The sequence below is a fragment of the Hibiscus syriacus genome, unplaced genomic scaffold, assembly GCF_006381635.1.
Source record: "Hibiscus syriacus cultivar Baekdansim isolate YM2019G1 unplaced genomic scaffold, ASM638163v2 tig00000136_pilon, whole genome shotgun sequence".
In the NCBI taxonomy this organism is placed as follows: Eukaryota; Viridiplantae; Streptophyta; class Magnoliopsida; order Malvales; family Malvaceae; genus Hibiscus; species Hibiscus syriacus.
This window is the reverse complement of record NW_024061765.1, coordinates 407,747-429,757: the sequence shown is the minus strand read 5'-3', so window position 1 is coordinate 429,757 and position 22,011 is coordinate 407,747. Positions and strand designations below refer to the sequence as shown.

General features: G+C 33.5%; 1 protein-coding gene across 1 annotated transcript; it reads right to left on the bottom strand.

The window, feature by feature from the left end:
• Window positions 1–18,995: 18,995 nt before the first annotated feature.
• Window positions 18,996–19,850, bottom strand: LOC120132754. The gene is made up of 2 exons (XM_039149480.1): window positions 19,660–19,850; window positions 18,996–19,554 (listed from the first exon to the last, which is right to left on the bottom strand). The coding sequence occupies exons 1-2, from the start codon at window positions 19,769–19,771 to the stop codon at window positions 19,298–19,300; spliced, it is 369 nt and encodes a 122-aa protein (XP_039005411.1). The 5' UTR covers window positions 19,772–19,850; the 3' UTR covers window positions 18,996–19,297.
• Between the last annotated feature and the right edge of the window lie 2,161 nt (window positions 19,851–22,011).

Below are 22,011 nucleotides of genomic sequence, written 5' to 3'. Positions count from 1 at the left end.
ACAAACATGGTAATTTTAAAATTTTATATTTGGCCCCGTAAATAAATAGTTTACTTCAAGAATAATGTTTATATGGAGATCATAATTTTCGTATGAATTTTGTATTAAAAGTTATAAAGAGATAAAGTTGAGGAAAAAATCGGTAAATCGGATCGAATAGAAATTTTAGGAAGATCTGAAGGATGATAAATTAGACCTAAAAATATTACTTCCATATTTTAAAATGTTGTAAAATAATACAAATCTTTGGAATTTAAGATTTAATTCTGTCGTAACCGGTTTTCGTCCGGGCACGAAATATTATACTTGGGTGAAAAATTTTATGTGAATAAATGGTTTTGAAAATAATTTGTGAGTCGCCATCGGCCTTTTGGGTCAGGTAGGTCGAATACCTAAAAATTATCTTTTAACAGAGTTTTTTTTAAGAAAACATCAATTAAAAAAATGAACTGATCTGCGTTTATAACCAAAAATTCGTTCTTTTTAATAATAAAAAGGGATTCATGGTCGATTACGTTTAGGGAAGGATTAGCACCCCTACAACGCCCAAAATTGGTACTTTTTAATTATAAATTGTCTCTATTATTAAAATTTTAAAAATTCAAAAATATATTTAATTTATAATCCTATTATTTCAAAATTATATATAAAAAAAATATTTATTTATTTAAAAATATCAGAAAAGAACTTCTAGGTGCCTTAAGACAGCTCTTTTCTTTGATATTGATAAATAGTAATTTAAATAATATTGTTTAATTTTAAAATACCAGAATAGGACATCCAGTTGTATTAAGACTGTCCTTTTCTTCTATATTAAAAATAAATATTAAAATAACTTATTAAAAAATTTAATTATTATTTATTATATATATATATTTATGAATACATAAAAATATTTAAAAATATAAACAAGTAAAATTAAAACAATAAAAATACAACTAGAACGATATATTTAAAATCAGTAAAATAAATGAAAACATTTAAAATAAATGACTAAATTATAGTAAAAGTAAAATTAAAAATTCTAATTCATAATTAATCAAAATTATAGGGATTAAACGTGCTATTTCTTTATTTTTTTTATTTAGTGACTAAAATAAAATTATCTAAAATTTGGATATTATAATAAAATAAATTAAAAATATAAACTAGGGATTAAAAAATTAATTATTAAAATTAAGGGATTAATTCTGTTATTTATCCTAAATATATTATTTTAATATAAAGGACTAAAATAAATAAAATTAAAATTTCGAGATCAAATTAAAAGTATTATAAATTCGATTTAGTGACTAAAATGTAAAGTTTACAAGTTAGAAGGACTACGGACGGGGTTTAACTATTATCTAATTACGTGCATAGTCCTTCCCGAAACGACGTCGTTCTGGAAGGCCTATATAAGGTCCAAAACGGCTGGCCCGAAGGGCCAGCCTTCATTTCTCCTTCTCCTCTCTCTCTTTTTTCTGAGAGAAAAAAATTTTCTCTCGCTTCTCTCTAAAATAGAGAGAAGCCAGACGACCGGCCTCCGTCTGCCGGTGTTCGTCCTCCGTCAACCACCGCCGCCAGCCACCGTCTTCGGTGGCCGGAATAATTTTTTTTTACATTAAAACGTAGATCGGACCGTCCTAATGACGGTTCCGATGATCTTTTCCTTTAAACGACTCCCGATCGGAGCAAATCTAAAAAATATACCTTTGGTTTTTCGAAGGTTTTGGTGAGATCCGGTGGTTGGCTTCCTCGGTAAGTTTCTCTTCTTCCTTTTTCTTTCTTTTCTGTTTCTTTGCTGCATTTGTTGTTGAGATCGTTGGTAGTATTTGATTTCTCTGTATTTCTCTTCTCTCTATATATTTTCTGTCTCTCTTTGTCTCTGTCTCCGTCTCTGTCCTTTTTTTTTTGTTCGCAGATGGGGTGATGGCTTTATAGCCATCACCGGTGTGGCCATCGGACCGGTCTGAAGGGTGAAAAATTCGGTGAGTCACCAAAGCTATGCTGGTGACTCACCATAGAGGCGACGTGGACGATCGGGGTTGTGGCAGCAGAGCTTCTGGAGGCTTCTTCGGGGTGGCTTCGTGGCATTGGTGGAGTGTAGGCAGCGGACATGTGGCCTTCTGGAACCAACGGCGGTGGCTGAAGACTTCTGAGGCGGCTGGAAACCATTGAGGCGGCGGCGCACGGGGCTAGGGTTAGAAAACCTTAACTGAAACCCTAAATGTTTTAGGGTTTCCATCTGGTTTGGGCTTGTAATATGGGCCTGATTATTGGGCTCCGGGTTTTGTAATATTAATAAATAATATATATTAATAATAATTATTATTATTATTATTATAATTATAATAATAATAATTATAATAATAATAATAACATTAAAATGAAAAAAAATGAATATCTTCAGTTGCCCCTCTTTGCTTATTCTTAATAAGAATAGAGCAAAGACGAAAAGATAATAAGTTTTTTTTCATTCGACTTCACTTGATTAGTATGGAGATGTTGAATAAATTCTTCTTTTTTTTTCAGATGAGTTCTTCTCATCATGAACTTTCCGCTGGGGATGATGTTGACCTCTTTCTTTCTGTGATAGAGTCATTCAAAAGGTTGAATAAGCTCTTCTTATTATGAACTTCTTCTTCTCCTGATGAGTTCTTCTCATTATGAACTTCTCTGGGAAAACTGACCCATCAAGTGGTGGATTTGAGCAAAAAGTTGAACAAATTCTTCTCATTATGAACTTCTTCTTCTTTCTTCAGATGAGTTCTTCTCATTATGAAATCGAACTGGAAAAGATAGTCCATCAAGTGATAGATTTGAACAAAAGGTTGAACAAATTTTTCTCGTTATGAACTTCTTCATCCTTCTTCAAGTAATGAGTTCTTCTCATTATGAACTATACCAGGAAATTTTAATCCATCAAGTGATAGATTTGAGCAAAAGGTTGAACAAATTCTTCTCATTATGAACTTCTTCATCCTTCTTCAGATGAGTTCTTCTCATTATGAACTCGAACTGGAAAAGATAATCCATCAAGTGATAGATTTGAACAAAAGGTTGAACAAATTTTTCTCGTTATGAACTTCTTCATCCTTCTTCAGATGAGTTCTTCTCATTATGAACTTCTCTGGAAAAGCTGACCCATCAAGTGATGGATTTGAGCAAAAAGTTGAACAAATTCTTCTCATTATAAATTTCTTCTTCCTTCTTCAAATGAGTTCTTCTCATTATGAACTTTTTCTGGAAATGCTGATCCATCAGATGATGGATTTGAGCAAAAGGTTGAACAAATTCTTCTCATTATGAATTTCTTCTTCCTTCTTCAGATGAGTTCTTCTCATTATGAACTTTTTCTGGAAAAGTTGATCCATCAGATGATGGATTTGAGCAAAAGGTTGAACAAATTCTTCTCATTATGAATTTCTTCTTCCTTCTTCAGATGAGTTCTTCTCATTATGAACTTTTTCTGGAAAAGCTGATCCATCAGATGATGGATTTGAGCAAAAGGTTGAACAAATTCTTCTCATTATGAATTTCTTCTTCCTTCTTCAGGTGAGTTCTTCTAATTATGAACTTTTTCTGGAAAAGCTGATCCATCAGATGATGGATTTGAATATTTGCTAAAATTTTGAAATTCCTGTCAAATATTCAACATGGATAAAATGAATGAAAATGCTCCTATTTTGAAAATGTCTAAATATGATGCATGAATGTTGATGCAATCTTCATTTGACTTCAAAATGGTGAACTCAGTTTTCCTCCACTTCATCATTTATTGCCAGGGTCACCTCTGGATATCAGTGTAGCAACTTATGCTATCAAGCTTGCATTTCTGAAGAACTATCTGATCAACTTGTATCTTTATGTATTCTTTGCTTCATGAAAGTCTCAGAAGAATTGTTTTATTTGTGGAACTCTTGTCGTAGTCAGAATTATGACCTTAATGCCCCATTTTGTCTTGGATAAAACCAACTTTATTTGTTTGGACTTGTGTAGAAATCCCATAAAGTTTTCATCTTTGAAAAGAGAATCTGTCATCTTTAAAAAGAGAATCTATCATCTTTGAAGAGTGTAGATGTAGATATGCCTGACTCAGCAGGGATTAATTAAGAGAGTAGAGTCTGTTCTGATTTGACTCTTGAAACATATCACAAGGAGGATTTATTCCAATTCCTTTCATGTCTCCACATCTAATTGGATCTCGAACAAAGCAACTCAAACCATATCATGTAAAGATGTTTAACAACAACCTATTGTTTGATCTTAGTTGGCTCCAATAGTTTCTTGTTGTTAGAATTTTAGCTCTCCTTCTGTGGAAAGAAATCTTCATCATATCTCAACTTCTAATCTTGGGGTTGAAGAAGACAGACTTCATCTTGGATCAAAAATGGAAACCATATGATCACAACATTGGTTCAACACCATAATCACTGGTTCATAAAACATTTGACAATACATTCATCTTTTCATGTGGTTTCTGTCGAGATGTAAAACACTTGACAACACATTCATCCTTTTCTGTGGCTTCTGCTCAGATGTTTGTAAAACATTTGACAACACATTCATCCTTTCTTGTGGGTTTTGCTCAGACGTTCATAAAGCGTTTGACAACACATTCATCCTTTTCTGTGGCTTCTGCCAAGATTTCTTAATCATTGAAGCTCTTTGCCTAGTGTTCAAAGCTTTTGAATGATGTCATAAGACCATTTGAGAGCAAAACTCAGTGGAGATTCAAGTGTGATATTAGTATGACCAAAAAGTTGGTCAAATTCACAAAATGTACTAGTGTCGAATTGAATAGGAGATACCAACTGATCACGTTTTCATATCGTGCAAAGGCAAATATAATACTGATCACGTTTTCTTCTGTAATGAGCGTTGTAAGAATTAGAAACATATCAGCTATAGGGGCCATGTACAGGAAGAGGTTCATGGAATTCTTGCCGCTGGGGATGAAACACCCATGATAAAACCAAAATAGATGAAAACTCAGTTCACCCTGGCTAGCAATGATGATCCCAATAACAACGGGAATAACAGTAATATAAGGGAGAGTCGAGTCTCCCTTTTCAATGTCATCAAGTAAGCAAAAACTGATGTGAAAAACAGCTTCATAATCTCAACATTATGGTTGAAACTAACTGCTAGGAATCTCAAAGAAATATTTCCAATCATCACCGACATACAAAAGGCCAAATTCAGATTTCGAGGTCTCGCGGAACTGATCCTTGGATCGAATGGTCTACAAAGGGACCATCTTTATTCATGTGATTGTGATGTAGCTTAATAAGGAACACGCTATCATGTGACACATGGTTAAGAAGATTGGGTATTTGAAAACATATTTGCTGAGTAGATATTTTTTCAACAACATGATCATAATGTAAATGCCTGATGAACGAAGCAATTATGTATAGTCAGCTTCATTGTCATTGTTTCACCATTTTCATTCTTCATACCTTTCTGTCTCATTAGAAATATCTGTTCAAGTCAATGATCTTGACAGATGATGATGTGGGCCTTCAGCATGCCCCAACAATTGCTGATACGATCGTTCAAAAATGCATCAACAGTCCTAATTCTGATTGAAATGAGCTTTCAACATGCCCCGATATTTGCTTCTTGTTAATCTGAGCCTTCAAAATGCCCACATGGATCTGTCTGAAGGAACCTTTAAAATGCCCCAACATTTGCTGATACATATGTTAAAAGTTTGCTCAACATTACTTCTTGTTGAGATGAGCCTCCAAAAATGCCCAAATATTCATATTGCTGTGAGCCTTCAAAATGCCCCAATATTCTATTTCTGGTATAAATTGGCCTTCACTATGTCCCTCTAGATCTGTCTAAAGTGGGCTTTCTAGATGCCTCAATTTTCTATTTCTGGTTTACTCTCAAAGTCTGTTTGACTTGAATATCATGATCCCTACAAGGTTCAATTTTGACAATACACTGTGGTGGATACTTGTGGCTTTATTCGTGCTCCAAATATGTTTATCCTGAATACTCTCATTCTGGTGTCACTAAACAATAATATTGTCAAGTAACTAGAGAAATTCTCTTGATATTGTCACAAACTTAAGAAGTACTCAATCATTCTGACAGAAACGTCTGAGATATGTGTCTTCTGAATGAGGTGACCATTTTCTGTATCTGGAGGGATTTAGTCGGACAGAGTAGTAAAAATAGCTTGGTAATCCGTTCCAGGCTGACACAGTGGCTTATCATCTTTCAGTGAAGGCCATCTCTGAAATACACTTTTCTGTGGGAGAGAAACCAATTTATGCAAACAGTAATCTGATGCAATGGCAAGACTACATATACAATGGTACAAGCTCATCAAAAATCCGCACCCATGCAACATGTTGATCCTGATAACAACTCATCTGATTATGAAGCGATCTTTCAGTATGATTTCACAGATATTGATAGTTCTTCTGATATCGAGGAAATCATGAATTCTGATTCTGATGAGGAGAGTAAACTGTTGTACTTGACAAAAATGAGATTCTCAGAGGTTGAGGCTTCAATAACCATGGAGAGATGTGGTTCAGATTCATCAATTGCAGAATTGACAGATTTTATATGTGCTGATCAAATGGCTAAGGTTACAGATGCACTTCTTATGGTAGAAGATAGGAAGCCATTATGCAATGATCCCAATTACAAGCAAAGGCGAAACTTGGGCTATGATTTGTGGAAAAGGAAGAAGCAGAGGAAGCTTGAAAAGAAGCTTCTTAATGAAGATGATCATGCAGTTCATCTTTCAATTCCAATAATCGGTTCTGGGGTTCCTACCGAATCAGATCAGATAACTCAAAGAACACTTCCAGAAGATGCTATTGGGTCTCCTTATTTCTACTATGAGCAAATTCATCTTTTCAATCCAATGATTGGTTTTGGGGTTCATACCAAACCAGATCAGATAACTCAAAGAACACTTCCAGAAGATGCTATTGAGTCTTCTTATTTCTACTATGAGCAAATTCATCTTTAAAATCCAATGATTGGTTTTTGGGGTTCATACCAAACCAGATCAGATAACTCAAAGAACACTTCCAGAAGATGCTATTGAGTCTTCTTATTTCTACTATGAGCAAATTCATCTTTAAAATTCAATGATTGGTTTTTGGGGTTCATACCAAACCAGATCAGATAACTCAAAGAACACTTCCAGAAGATGCTATTGAGTCTTCTTATTTCTACTATGAGCACATGGCACTTGCTCCAGTTAATGTTTGGACTGGAATATCACAGTACTTATTCGATGTAGAGCCAGAATTTGTAGATTCGAAGCATTTTCATGCTACTACACTGAAAAGGGCTATATTCATAATTCTGCCAATTGAGAACAGATTTTCTCTTATTTTGCTTCCTCCATGTGCTGATGCTTTTCCATTGACAAAGAAATGATGGCCTTCCTGGGATCCAAGAACAAAGTTGAACTGTTTATAAACATGTACAGGAAGTGCCAAATTGACAGAAAGGATCTGTAAGGCTCTTGAAGCTTATGATAATGAGCCACATTCGAGTGTCCAGAAGTATGTTCTTGATGAGTGCTGAAAATGGAATCTGGTATGGGTTGAAAAGAATAAAATTGTTCCACTTGAATCTGATGAGGTGGAAATGCTTCTAGGTTTCCCTAAAAATCATACACAAGGATCTGTATAGAGACATGTTCCATGGTGGTATCAATGTCCTGTCTCTTTTCTCTGAGATCAATGATGCAGAAGTTTCCTTTTACTGTCTTGGCATACTTTTGAAAACAGATGTGCAAGAACTGAATGATGATCGGTTGGAGCAATTGATGAGTAGTTTTGTCGAATTCGACCTTGTTGTAAGTGGCATCCAACGTAACAACCTTACTGGAAGAAATAAACATCATTGTGATGGGCTTGAAGATTTTTGTTGGTGCATTTACTTGCAATGATTGCTACAACAAACTGTCTCTTCTGCTGCTTCAATATATCCCACTCTTTTCGAATTATGGAACGGTTTAGTTGACAGTAAAATTTGTCATCTTTAACTTTTGGAATCCTGTAACCAATGTTACTCTATATAAAAGGCCTATAAAGGTAGATTCTGTTCCAATGTCTTATTCTGTGCCATAAGTCCTCAAATTCAAATTCAGCAATCTTCTGAAGGACATAATGAATATCATCTTGACAAAGAAAATGATCAGCATAGAAGAAGTAGCAATAATGTATCAAGACTTGAGCCAGCATCACGGTATAACCAAAGTGCAGGTAGTGACTTGTTCATGGCTTTATGATGTAATCTTCTAGAGAACATGAATTGATGGTTGGGGAAAATAATCTTTCTGGTGATGCTTATCGCCCTCAGCATGAGATAAACAATAATCTTTCTTGATGAATTGCTAATGTCATAGGAGAGTGTCACAAGTTCAATTCTCCAGACTTTCTGGCTTCTTGGACCACTTGCCTTCAAAAATGTGAAGCACTTCATTCTTCTGGCTTCGTTCATTCTTTTTCTACAACAGAGGTAGAATAAGCAATAATTACTTTAAGGACCTTCCTCATTTGAGACTGTAGTGTTTGAAAATGTTTTTTCTCCTTTCTTTATTGAAGAATGAAAGAATTTTGCAAAGTATTACCCCTTTCAGGTTCACAATATAATCGAATCATAAACAATGAGTTTAATGAATATCAAATAAATCAACTACACTTTTAAATCATTCAAAAATCATAGTCCTATGGCAAGTGTCAAAATTATTGACTGATTTGAGGTGTAGGTTGATTTTGGTAAAGTAGGTTCTTTCAAGTTGGTTCAGTATGTCGCTTCGGGCTTCCACTAACTTGAAGAAATGGTTGTTATGCTCATCTTGTAGAGATGCTTCTCGTTTCCAGAATCTCAGGAACGTTTTTGAGATGTGTATTGCTTCATTAAGAGCTTAAGATCGTCTCTTATGTCGTTGTTGCACCATTCAATATTCGAGCCGCCTTTTCAGGTTTTCAACTCGAATCCTCCTTTGGTTTCAAAGATGTTTTTTTAAAAATTTATATCTTGAACCCTCCTTTTATCATTTTTCATATCATGCATTAAAGATTTTAAAAACCAATTTTTGCAAATAAAAATCAATCTTGAGAGGCGGAATGAATTCTGAAGATATTCTCTTTTACTTTGAAATCCATGTACGATTAAAATGGACTTTTCAGGTATGTAACGTAGGCCATGGCTTATGGTTATGAAAAAAAGGGATAAAAAGGCCCAAATAAGTGTTTAAGGGTCATCAAACCAAGGATCAATTCATTCTGATGCCATCAATCTTGTTTTGTTTGACTTGGATCTGCCTTGCTGGGGAATTTTCCATCAACTGGATCCCTCTAGACTGCCAAATTTTGGATTCATTTCCATTTTCTCATATCTCCAGCATTTCTTGCTCTTCTTGTTTGTACTTGATCAACCTTGTAACTTGAGGCTCAATAAATCACCCATCTTGATTCAATTTTCCTTTTTCTTTTTTTTTTCTTCTTTCTTTGCTGGATGAGTATAATACTTCAATTGCTTTGAGCACCTCCTTTTCCTTTTGCATTTTGGAGGTTTTCCATTATTCTTGATTGGATTGATCTTCAAGCACTCTGTATTTGACATACTTTGTAGTTAAAAACTTTCATGACTTCATGGAAACTTGTCTTCGTAATAAAACTGTATTGACAATCTTTATTCTTGTGAGCCAATATCCTTTACCTTGCCCCCCAATGTAGAGGGTGATCTTTGGTTAGGGTTGAATTAGAAGAAAAATTATTCAGGCTCAAATGGGGACAACAAAGGATATATATATATATTAAAGGATAAATGAAACAATGCCGTTCATCATCTCATACACAGAAACCTTTGTAAAAAGAGGTATCCACAGGGGGATGAATATTCAAGATTAACTTTATTTACATGAAAAAATGTAATTAATGCATGATATATTTATTTCAATCAATCACTTTCCTCTTCTTCTTTGAGTATGCCCTAATCACTCGAAATTATCATCAATGAGTTGGTCCATGTTGCCTCATATCGTCTCTTCTTGCAGTAAAATTCACGAATAGTTGAAAGTTTGGTTCTTTTGAGGTCTTTTGGTTTATGATGGTTTTGTATTTGGAAGGACAAATGTGTGACTTATAAAGTCATGTATATGGTGAAAGGTAGTATCATCAATCAATCGACTCTACCCGAGAAGGTAAACATCTAGAGTTTGTGTCTCAAAAACAGGTAGAGACATTTCTTCAGAGTCTTAGATAAATGTAGTGTCAGGATTTGGTTTTGGTAAAGGTCGAGTAATTGGTGTTGGATTGGATATGGAAGATATAATTTTATCACTTGCCAATAGATCTATAACTCTTGCAAATTTAAAAGAATATTTAATCTACTTGATACTCAATAATCTCAAGATTAAAACTTGATTCTTTGCTCATAACCATAAAAGCAACACAATTTATTTTTTTGCACAAAAGGCGGAGAAAGAAACAAAAAAACAAGTTCAAACAAGATGCTGAAAATAGAAAAGTACTATAGTGGTAGATAACACTTCCACTTATTTATTTATCATGACTCATCACTCCTCTATTGTTGGGTATGTACTTGGCCCAGGATTTTTATCCTTATTTGCTCCCCATTTCTTGATCATTTCTTGTGTCAAGACTCCCTTATCGACGAGCATCTCTATTTCCTTTAACAGTGACCAAAAATTCCCTGTTGAATGTCCAGATACTCCCAAGTGAAAATTACAGAAGCTATTTTGATCATAGCAATGAGCATAAGGCCTTGGTGACACCTTCACCAATCTTGGTGTAATGTATTGAGCTTTAACCAAATGAGGGTACAGGTCTGAGATAGATTCTTGAAACACCTTTAGAGTTTTTCTTGCTCGCGAGGCTATCACTTTCTTTGATCGTTCTGAACGAATGAATGCTCTCATGTTATTGAGGGGGTTCTGAATGCTCATTTCAGCTATAACTGGGGTAGTATTAACCAGACTCCTTAAATTTCCCCTTGCCTTACTGGTTTTCGGAAAATCTGATATAGGTATCTGAGGTGTCTTCTGGGTTATATCTGCCTCATTCTTTCTTAGACCTATAGGCCAATCTCGAATTACATCCATGGGAGCCTTTTGATTTCTTTTCCCATTTTCTTGTGCCTGATATTCTTCGTAGGATTTGGTTATATTAATTTTTGTTGCAACAATGGTTTCTGAACATTGAACCTTAACCCCTTCTTTTATCTTGCATTTTTGAATTGCTTGCTCTAAAGGGTCTTGGAAATTTCCCTTAAGGTTACCAGGAACCTTAGCTGAACAATTTGGAATTCTAGTCTGATTTATCCAAGGAACTTCCTTATAGGTCCAATTCTCATTTGGAGGCCATTGTGATTGATCAAGTTGTGGAGTAATTGATCTGGCTGAGAGCATTTTTGGATGCAATTTTTCACTCGAACAGTGGAAGGGAGGAAATTGAAATCCCTGCACATTCTTTTTCTTCTTGATCACTCTATAAGGTTTGGCACCATGTTTAACTGAATAAGACCTCATTGTATTAACCCCAGCTTCTTTCTTGACTTTAGTATTGTCAGAGCCTCCTATTTCGATGATTTCTCCACTTATGATAATGTCAGAGAAATTATTAGGGACAACCCCTATCATGTGATTAACATAAGGAAATTTTAATGTGTTGATGAACAAAGTAGTGAACTCTTTTTCAGTCAATGGTGGATGTACTTGAGAAGCAACGTCTTTCCATCATTGTGAATATTGTCGAAAGCTTTCATTGCACTTCATATTCATGCTTTGCAACATTGTTCGATTAGGGGCCTTATCAGTCATGTGCTTGTATTGACCCAAAAAAGCTTGAGCTAAATCCCTCCAAGAACGTATTTGAGTACGTTTTAGCTGATTATACCATCTGGATGCAGACCCAGATAAACTGTCTTGAAAACAGTGGATCAACAATTTTTCATTCTCTACATAGCCAGTCATACGACGACAATACATAGTGATATGATATGAAGGGCATGTGGTCCCATTATACTTCTCAAAATCTGGAACCTTGAACTTTGGTGAAATAACCAGGCCAGGGACCAAACTTAGTTATTTGGCATCAAACCCATAAAATGACTCAACTGTCTCTATAGATTTTATCACCTCTTCTATATTTTCCAGTAGTTGAGTGAATTTTTCCTTCTCAACTGATTTGTTTAGGTCAAGGACCTCATTACAAAATTCATCAGGCTTCAACTAAGAAGTAGTAGGACAATCAGTGGGGAACGATGCTCCAGCTTGATATGGTGAGTTCTTAACAGCAAAATAAATTGGTGACTGAATTTCCTGGGGTACAGAGGTGAACTCAGGAATATGAACAGGTGTAACACCCAAAGAATTTGTGGGGTTTTCAACAAGACTCTTTCCAGCAGTCAAATGCTTATCAATCATTTCTTTCATATTGTTCAGTAGATCGATCTGAGAATTAGCTTCGATTTGTGTCAACTTGCTCCTCAATTCCTCTTGTATTTCTTTCTGCTTTATCTCAAATTTGGCTAGCCTATCTTCAGTTTCTTTAGACATTTTTCTTGTGTCGCGCTGAGCGTTCTTGCTTCAAGGAAAAACCAAGATCACTTCGTTTGAAATCCTTATTTTATTGAATGAATGTTTTAATGTATTATGACATAAAAAATGCAAAGATGCCAAATGCAAATGTAAATATGTGAATGTAATAACAAGAATACAAATTGTGCAATACAAATGCAAAGATGCCAAATGTAAATATGCAAATGTAAAAATGTAAATGTAAATTATTTAAAATACCAGAATAGGACATCCAGTTATATTAAGACTACCCTTTTCTTTGATATTGAAAATAAATAAACATTATTATTTAATTAAATATGTTTTAATGCATGATGTAAATTTAAAAATGTAAATGTAAATACAAACGTAAAAATGTACAAATGCAAAATACAAATGCATGTATGAAAAGGTGTTACTCAAGAGTGATCATCTTAGAACAGATTTCATTGAACGCAAAAGTTTCGGTACATCAAACAAAACTTTACATGTAGGGATATATTTCATTCCTAACTTCTCCAAAGCCAAATTAGTCTATCAACTTAAGGGACATATTGCTTGTCTGGACTGCAACCTCTTCTATGACATTCTCTTTCATTTTCTGTCACTTCTCGGAGTTGCTCATTTTCCCTTGTAAGAGATCTTTTCTGTCCAAGAAGTTCTTGAACAAGATCTTCATATATGTTGCAGTTCTTTTTCAGCTTGGTGACCCCTGTTATCCATTCTTCTAAGGTACTTCCTAGGCCAGCATTTTGAAAGGTTTGACTGACTTCTGAAAATCTTCATGCATGGTTTTCATTTCTGTGCTCAATTTCTCGTTTTGGTCGTTCAAGTCCTTCAAATAACATGCTTGAGATTCATAAAAATCTCCACTACTCTGAATGTCCCGACTGATACTCTTACCATAGACTGCTTTTGGTATCAATCTGGCAGAATCTTTATGGATTACTTTAGGTATTAATATAACCGGTTCTCTGTGTGCAGAACTTCCCTCGATCCTCGTAGTTTCTTCAGGATGTCTTTCCTTGGTCGTATCATATTTTGTTTGATCATAAAATTTTTTGTCCATTTACGATTTCTTTCCAATATGATGAACAGTCTTTCAAGCCAACACCTTTTGGTTATGCCATGATCATGTAATGCAAACAAAAGAAATCAATATGAACATATTAGAGCAATGTAATATGCATGAAAAAAAATAGAATAGTTAGTACCAACTAAAAAAATCTATTTATCAATGTATAAATCTTAACCTCATGTTTTCTAGTTCCATGATTTGTTTGGAAAATTTAACTTAACCGCACGATTTCTAGTTCGCATGCATTTATTCAGGAAAAGGAAATAAAATAAATTAAAAGCTAGAGCTTATTTCTCCTTTGTGTATACCTACTGACAAAATTTCGGCATGGTTTCAGATTGAGAGAGTTTCTAGGGTTTATTATATGCAGGTTTTCAGTTCTAGGAGTAAAGGTACTCGAACTGTCCTTGTTGATGCCCCCTTGGGCTATCAAACCCTCAATCCTAGTCCATTACAGACTTAAACGGACCGAGTTCAATTCGAGGGGATACATTTCTCTATGACTAACACGGAGAATAAATTCTCACGAAGACATAGAGCATATACACCCCGAAAGTTACTTGCTAGGTCTGACACGGAGAATAATTCTCACGAAGACGTCGCTTTCACTCCCACTTAAAAGGGACAAACTCAATTATAGAGCTTTATGTTATGTAATGCAAGTGTTGTGTGTGAGGAGAAATTTTCAAACCTTTGACAGAAAAATAAATAACGAAATAAAATACTTACAAGTAAAATGAAACATATAAATATTATGAAAATAATAAGTAAATATAAAAATTTTGAAAAGAAAGAATTAAAAATTAAATATATGAACTTTTAATTTTTAATTAATAGAGACAATTTATAATTGATTTTAAAGTTTGACCAGTCCCCAGCAGACTCGCCAAGCTGTCGTAACCGGTTTTCGTCCGGGCACGAAATATTATACTTGGCTGAAAAATTTTATGTGAATAAATGGTTTTGAAAATAATTTGTGAGTCGCCATCGGCCTTTTGGGTCAGGTAGGTCGAATACCTAAAAATTATCTTTTAACAGAGTTTTTTTTAAGAAAACATCAATTAAAAAAATGAACTGATCTGCGTTTATAACCAAAAATTCGTTCTTTTTAATAATAAAAAGGGATTCGTGGTTGATTACGTTTAGGGAAGGATTAGCACCCCTACAACGCCCAAAATTGGTACTTTTTAATTATAAATTGTCTCTATTATTAAAATTTTAAAAAATCAAAAATATATTTAATTTATAATCCTATTATTTCAAAATTATATATAAAAAAATATTTATTTATTTAAAAATATCAGAAAAGAACTTCTAGGTGCCTTAAGACAGCTCCTTTCTTTGATATTGATAAATAGTAATTTAAATAATATTGTTTAATTTTAAAATACCAGAATAGGACATCCAGTTGTATTAAGACTGTCCTTTTCTTCGATATTAAAAATAAATATTAAAATAACTTATTAAAAAATTTAATTACTATTTATTATATATATATTTATGAATACATAAAAATATTTAAAAATATAAACAAGTAAAATTAAAACAATAAAAGTACAACTAAAACGATATATTTAAAATCAGTAAAATAAATGAAAACATTTAAAATAAATGACTAAATTATAGTAAAAGTAAAGTTAAAAATTCTAATTCATAATTAATCAAAATTATAGGGATTAAACATGCTATTTCTTTATTTTATTTATTTAGTGACTAAAATAAAATTATCTAAAATTTGGATATTATAATAAAATAAATTAAAAATATAAACTAGGGATTAAAAAATTAATTATTAAAATTAAGGGATTAATTCTGTTATTTATCCTAAATATATTATTTTAATATAAAGGACTAAAATAAATAAAATTAAAATTTCGAGATCAAATTAAAAGTATTATAAATTCGATTTAGTGACTAAAATGTAAAGTTTACAAGTTAGAAGGACTACGGATGGGGTTTAACTATTATCTAATTACGCGCATAGTCCTTCCCGAAACGACGTCGTTCGGGAAGGCCTATATAAGGTCCAAAACGGCTGGCCCGAGGGGCCAGCCTTCATTTCTCCTTCTCCTCTCTCTCTCTTTTCTGAGAGAAAAAAATTTTCTCTCGCTTCTCTCTAAAATAGAGAGAAGCCAGACGGCCGGCCTCCGTCTGCCGGTGTTTGTCCGCCGTCAACCACCGCCGCCGGCCACCGTCTTCGGTGGCCGGAATAATTTTTTTTTACATTGAAACGTAGATCGGACCGTCCTAATGACGGTTCCGATGATCTTTTCCTTTAAACGACTCCCGATCGGAGCAAATCTAAAAAATATACCTTCGGTTTTTCGAAGGTTTTGGTGAGATCCGGTGGTTGGCTTCCTCGGTAAGTTTCTCTTCTTCCTTTTTCTTTCTTTTCTGTTTCTTTGCTGCGTTTGTTGTTGAGATCGTTGGTAGTATTTGATTTCTCTGTATTTCTCTTCTCTCTATATATTTTCTGTCTCTCTTTGTCTCTGTCTCCGTCTCTGTCCTTTTTTTTTTGTTCGCAGATGGGGTGATGGCTTTATAGCCATCACCGGTGTGGCCATCGGACCGGTCTGAAGGGTGAAAAATTTGGTGAGTCACCAAAGCTATGCTGGTGACTCACCATAGAGGCGACGTGGACGGTCGGGGTTGTGGCAGCAGAGCTTCTGGAGGCTTCTTCGGGGTGGCTTCGTGGCATTGGTGGAGTGTAGGCAGCGGACATGTGGCCTTCTGGAACCAACGGCGGTGGCTGAAGACTTCTGAGGCGGCTGGAAACCATTGAGGCGGCGGCGCACGGGGCTAGGGTTAGAAAACCCTAACTGAAACCCTAAATGTTTTAGGGTTTCCATCTGGTTTGGGCTTGTAATATGGGCCTGATTATTGGGCTCCGGGTTTTGTAATATTAATAAATAATATATATTAATAATAATTATTATTATTATTATTATAATTATAATAATAATAATAACATTAAAATGAAAAAAAATGAATATCTTCAAATTCCATGTTTAATTTGGATCGGTTGATTAAAGTGGCAAGATTGTAATATTTGGAAAAATGCAATCGCAAATCGGTGAAGAATGATGTTGTTTGTTCATCTTTGAATTTGGAAAGATGATAAGGTTGAGGTGTCTTGGTTTGATGGTAAATATGAAGTTTCATTAAGGGTAAATTAGTCTTTTCCCAATTAAATGATTTTAATATTAATTAAAGATTAAAGGTAAATTAGCATGGAATTAATTTAAAATTTTTATATTATCTTTTACCTTTTGAAGAAAATAAATTTTTAAATCACTTTGAGTTGAGAAATATTTTAAGAAATTCATGTGATATTTATAACTTGTATTGATATAAGTATATGCGTTGTAGGTGTTACGGTGAGCCTGCATGTACTTTTACGTGGACTTGCAAATGAGTTTGCAGAAGTCTTCTGCACCATTGGTGGCAGACCTTGTATTTGCGTATACACACAAATGAAATGTGACAACGAGAATTTCAAACCATTCTTGTTTATTTATATCGACAGTATTGAAATCCCGTTTGATTTCAAAACAAAATTGGAATTAGCAATAGTTCCAATAAACAATAAATAAATTTTTGTTTACTTTTGATTTTGTTATCGTACAGAGTCAACGTTTCAAAACAAAATCAGTAACCAAAGTTACTTTCATGACAATTTCTATTAAACAGATTTGTCCACTTTGAGATTTTTGCAAATCTATTAAAACAGCAGGATAAATCCCAAAAATATTTATTAGCCATCTCATTTTTACCACTATATCTGAATTATTTCAAATTAAAGAAACGTAGAAGAAAGAGTCCTAAATCGTCTCGGATTAAAGGGGAAACATTAAAATTTCACCTACCTGATTGAATTCATCATTGTCAATCGAAACCTTGAACTATCAAAATTCAATGTGTGACCTCACAAAATGCACAACAACAAGGACTTCACAAAGATTTTAAAATCCAATTATTCAAATTCTTACACAGAAATTGATGGAACCATGTCCTGAAAATAAATTAAATGCAAAATCTTTACATAAGGGATTTTAGAATTCAGATTTCAGAATTGAAGCAAACATATCTTTTGTGTAAATTTTTCTTGATTTTCGCTCAAGATTTGTTTTGTCGAATTTTTAGCACTTCCCTTATAACAGTGATTAAACTTAAAAGAATTTTATATCATCTTGGTAAAATAACAAAAAATCTATCTTAAGACTATTAGACAAATCATTAATAGGAGAATAATATAGAAAACTAAAATAATGATAAATAATTTTAAAATACAATTATAAAATAATTAATGATAAAGAATGAGTTTACCATGTCTTAGGACTATTAGAAGTATAACAATATGAGACCATAATCACCTGAGAAGATAAAACAAATAAGTTTAAACTTCTTAAAAAAATAAAATCAAATAAATAGAAAGAAAATATTTTCTTAATTGATCTTTTGATCGAAAACAGTTTAAGTCTGTCGCTACACAATTTCCATAAGACATATTTTCGGCCACTCTTTTGGCGTTCGAGATCATTGGTCGTTTATCTACCAAGATACAATAACTAGATGATTATCTACAGTAATAAAATTGTAGAGATCACGAACTACTTCATCTATCACAGGAAAACTAAGAGGGAGTGAAAATATTTTCTTCGAGAAAGTAAAAGTTCTTGAATTTTTAGATGTCAAAAACCTAGCATGTTTGCTCAGTATTTATAGGAGATTTTCTAGAAAAATTTTCTCCAACTAAATATCTTTTAATATTCAAATTTAAATAGATTATATTATCTTTTAATATGAAATATTCAAAAGATATAAACTCCTTTTACTATTCAAACTTAAATACATATTATTTTAATTTAAAATATTTAAAATGATATAATTATCTTTGATATTTAAAGTTAAATACACAACAAATACCTTTTAATTTGACATATTCAAAGAATAATTATCCTTTAAATTAAAAACATCTTTTAATTTACAATATTTAAAAAGAACATGAATTTAATTTAAATATTAAATCTATCAATTAAATTCACTTTTTTCCAACATTATAGAGACAAAAATTGATACCATCCAACGACCGATTACCGATCAACTGCACTTTTCTGTCCAAACTAAAAAATGAACTGCCAATCGTAGTCCATATCATTTGATCGCATCAACAAACTTCATTTTTTATATTTGTGATTTTTTTAAATCACATCATCATATTTAAATATTAAATATGAATGTTGCACATGGATATTCTAAAAAATCAACAGAGGCTGAGGTTACTGGAACTAGATGTTTTGAAACATGGAGTTAGACTGTTTCATCAAAACTATGTTGTCTCATATGCTGTAATATGTAAATACATTACATATAATCAGAGACCAAATCAAGTTCAAGTAAAAGAAAAACTCATACTGGTAACAAAGCTGTGTATCATGAAAGAAATCGAGAGAGAGAAACATCAGCAATCCACTAGGTTACAGAAAAGGAAAATCTACCTTGAAAGGTTCTTAAAACCTTCTTCATCACTAAACAGGATAGCCAATGTAACTCTTAACGGTTGACGATTTAGGGTTTAGGATTATACGGTTTAAATAACGATCACAACATCACCTTATGGTGTTCTCCGACTGTTACGACACCAAAAGCACATATGTTATCGCGAGTTAAAGCAGTAATCTATCTTCAGACATCCTTTGCCTATTGACCCTGGCAATGAAATCATCGGCTCTTTTCTTCAATTCCTTGCTAGGCAAAACAAGCTCATGTTCTTCTCCCAGGCAACGCTTCTTCACCTTTTCTTCAACAGGTTTCATTTTCTTCTCTTCCTTGAGTTCCCGGGTCAAAGAATTTCGGAGGCGTCGACGGCTTTCATCGACATATTCATCATAGTACATATTTGTATCCCCGGAAAACGAAGAACCTGAAGCAAAAAACTTGTGTTCTCCAATCAGAACAACAACAATAAGGTTGCCTGCAATGAACATAAGATTGGGGAGATCATAGATGAAGAAAAAACACAACGTACAGCAACCAAACGCTATGAATGTATATGTGAAAAACTTGTCCCGAAACTCTTGTTTCTCAGAGTTGTTTGATTTCCTGTTGGCTCGAAACTTATGCATCAGGACTGGATCCATTGGAGAGCACTAAAGAGCTCACTCTAGGGGATGAGTTCAGATGAAAATTTAAAAGAACATGAACTGGATTTCCATCTGAGACTGATCCCTAAAGCTTACAACCAGAGGATTATATAGGGACAAAGGTGGTAGATTTCATTAAGATTTCTACATGTTGCTTTCTTTTTTTCTTTTATTTTTCTATAATGGGTTGGTTACTTTCTGAAAAGTCATGGGAGATTTATTAGTGTTTATCACTCTACTTTTCCCCACTCAATCAATTATTTTTCATCATCCAAACACTTCTAAATTCATATAATAGAAGGGAGTACAATATATGATTAGAAGATAAAGCTGAACTTGAATTTTGTTCAACTGATTTACATAATCATATTTTAAGAAATAGTTAATTGCATTACATGTCCTAAAAGTATGACTCTCATTCTAAATTGTTCCTTAAACGTTTAAATGTTTCAATTTCATCCCTAAACTATGACTATCATTCTAAATTAGTCCTCAAACTTTTGAACAATTAAATTTCATTCTCAAACTATGACATCAATTCTAAATTGGTCCCCAAACTTTTTAAACTTTCTAATTAATCACAAACTATATGCATGTACTATTCACATCCCTTGTTAATAAGATCGTTAGGCCAAGTTATATTATTATATGTTTGAAAAAAAAATCAAATTTTAGGTTAAACTATGGTTGAAACTAATTACATATTTTGATGGATTTGTCTATGAAATTGAAATATTTAAAAGTTTTTGGGACCAATTTAGAAAAAGAGTCATAGTTTAGGGATAAAAATAGAATGATCAAAAATTGAAGGACTAATTTAGAAATAGAATCATAATTTAAGGATGAAATTAAAATATTCAAAAGAAAGACAAATTTAAAATAAATATTATAGTTTATATACATATAATGCAATTAACTATTTAAAAATAACATATAAATTTAAGTTGAACATCTGCTTCGGTTTTTGAACTTTCTTTATATGCACCGCCACTGCCACTGCCACTACTCAAAGAAGCCCACTTAAAAAAGCATTCATGCTTTCCTTTACATTATTGGCGGTTGAAATATAAGATATTTAGCTTTTTCTTTCAATAATTCGATTAGTAGAAGGCACGTCGTCCACTAGAATTGTGAAGGAGGCTGGTGTAAGACACGGGAAAAGTAGGCCGGCACAAAAAAGATAGAGCCATGTTGGGATTTTCAATAAAAATAAAAGAAATGATTTCTAAACGGAAGTGGGTCTCGAAATATTTTTGAGGGTGAGTAGGGATGACAAATTGGTACAATTTCGTGGATTCCGCACCGCACCGTACCCGCTCTAATTTGGGTGGGGATGGGTATAATTTTAGTGGGTAATGGGCGGGTGTAGATTTAGAAAACGGTACCCGTCGCGGGTAGTGGGCGGGTAATGGGTTTGAGACCTTACCCACCCCGCATCCGCCCGCCCCACATTCGCCCGCCCAGTGAAATATCCATTAAATTTTGGACCATTATGAATTTAGGTATAATTTTAGAGACTAATTTATAAATCCTAATAGTGTATAAGATATAACTTATAATTTAACCAAATATTAGAGATAAGTTTATGCATAATTTTTTTTTTCAAACCTCTCATTACTACGCTGATCTTTCAAACCTCTGGTCTCCACTCTCTAGCTTATTCAGGTACGTTTCTTCCTCTTCTTTAGTCTTTAATTTGGTCTCTTCTTTAGTCTTTAATCTTTAGTCGAACCTCGGTGATATGATCTCGATTATGTGTTCCGAGTCATATATGAGTGTGCCCGATCGTGATTCTAGTCAGAACTCCACATTACTTTGAATGTAATCTGAAATTCGCAAACAACGTTGTAAAAAAGAAATGGATAAATAAAATATAGAAGTGGAAAGATGAAAGATATGTTGAAATTGATTAGCAGCGTAGGAAGAGTGATGCTTGTGGTTGAGGAAAATAAAGGATGAAAAGGTTGGTGAATATAGTAGGGAGTTCGTGTGTAGTATGAAGAATCTCAAGGAAATGGATTGTGACCCTCTAACTATATATGAGTTAGGAACCAACAATATAAATAGATGGAATCGAAGTGTAAATAGATGGAATGTTACCCACTAGCTATAGATGAGCTAGGAACCCACGCTATAACAAAAGGAAATGGATGAAGACAACAAGACCATCTTGAAGCTGATAAAGTTCTACAAGAGAACGAGAATGAAAGCAACCTCTCAAAGATGTTTTATATATT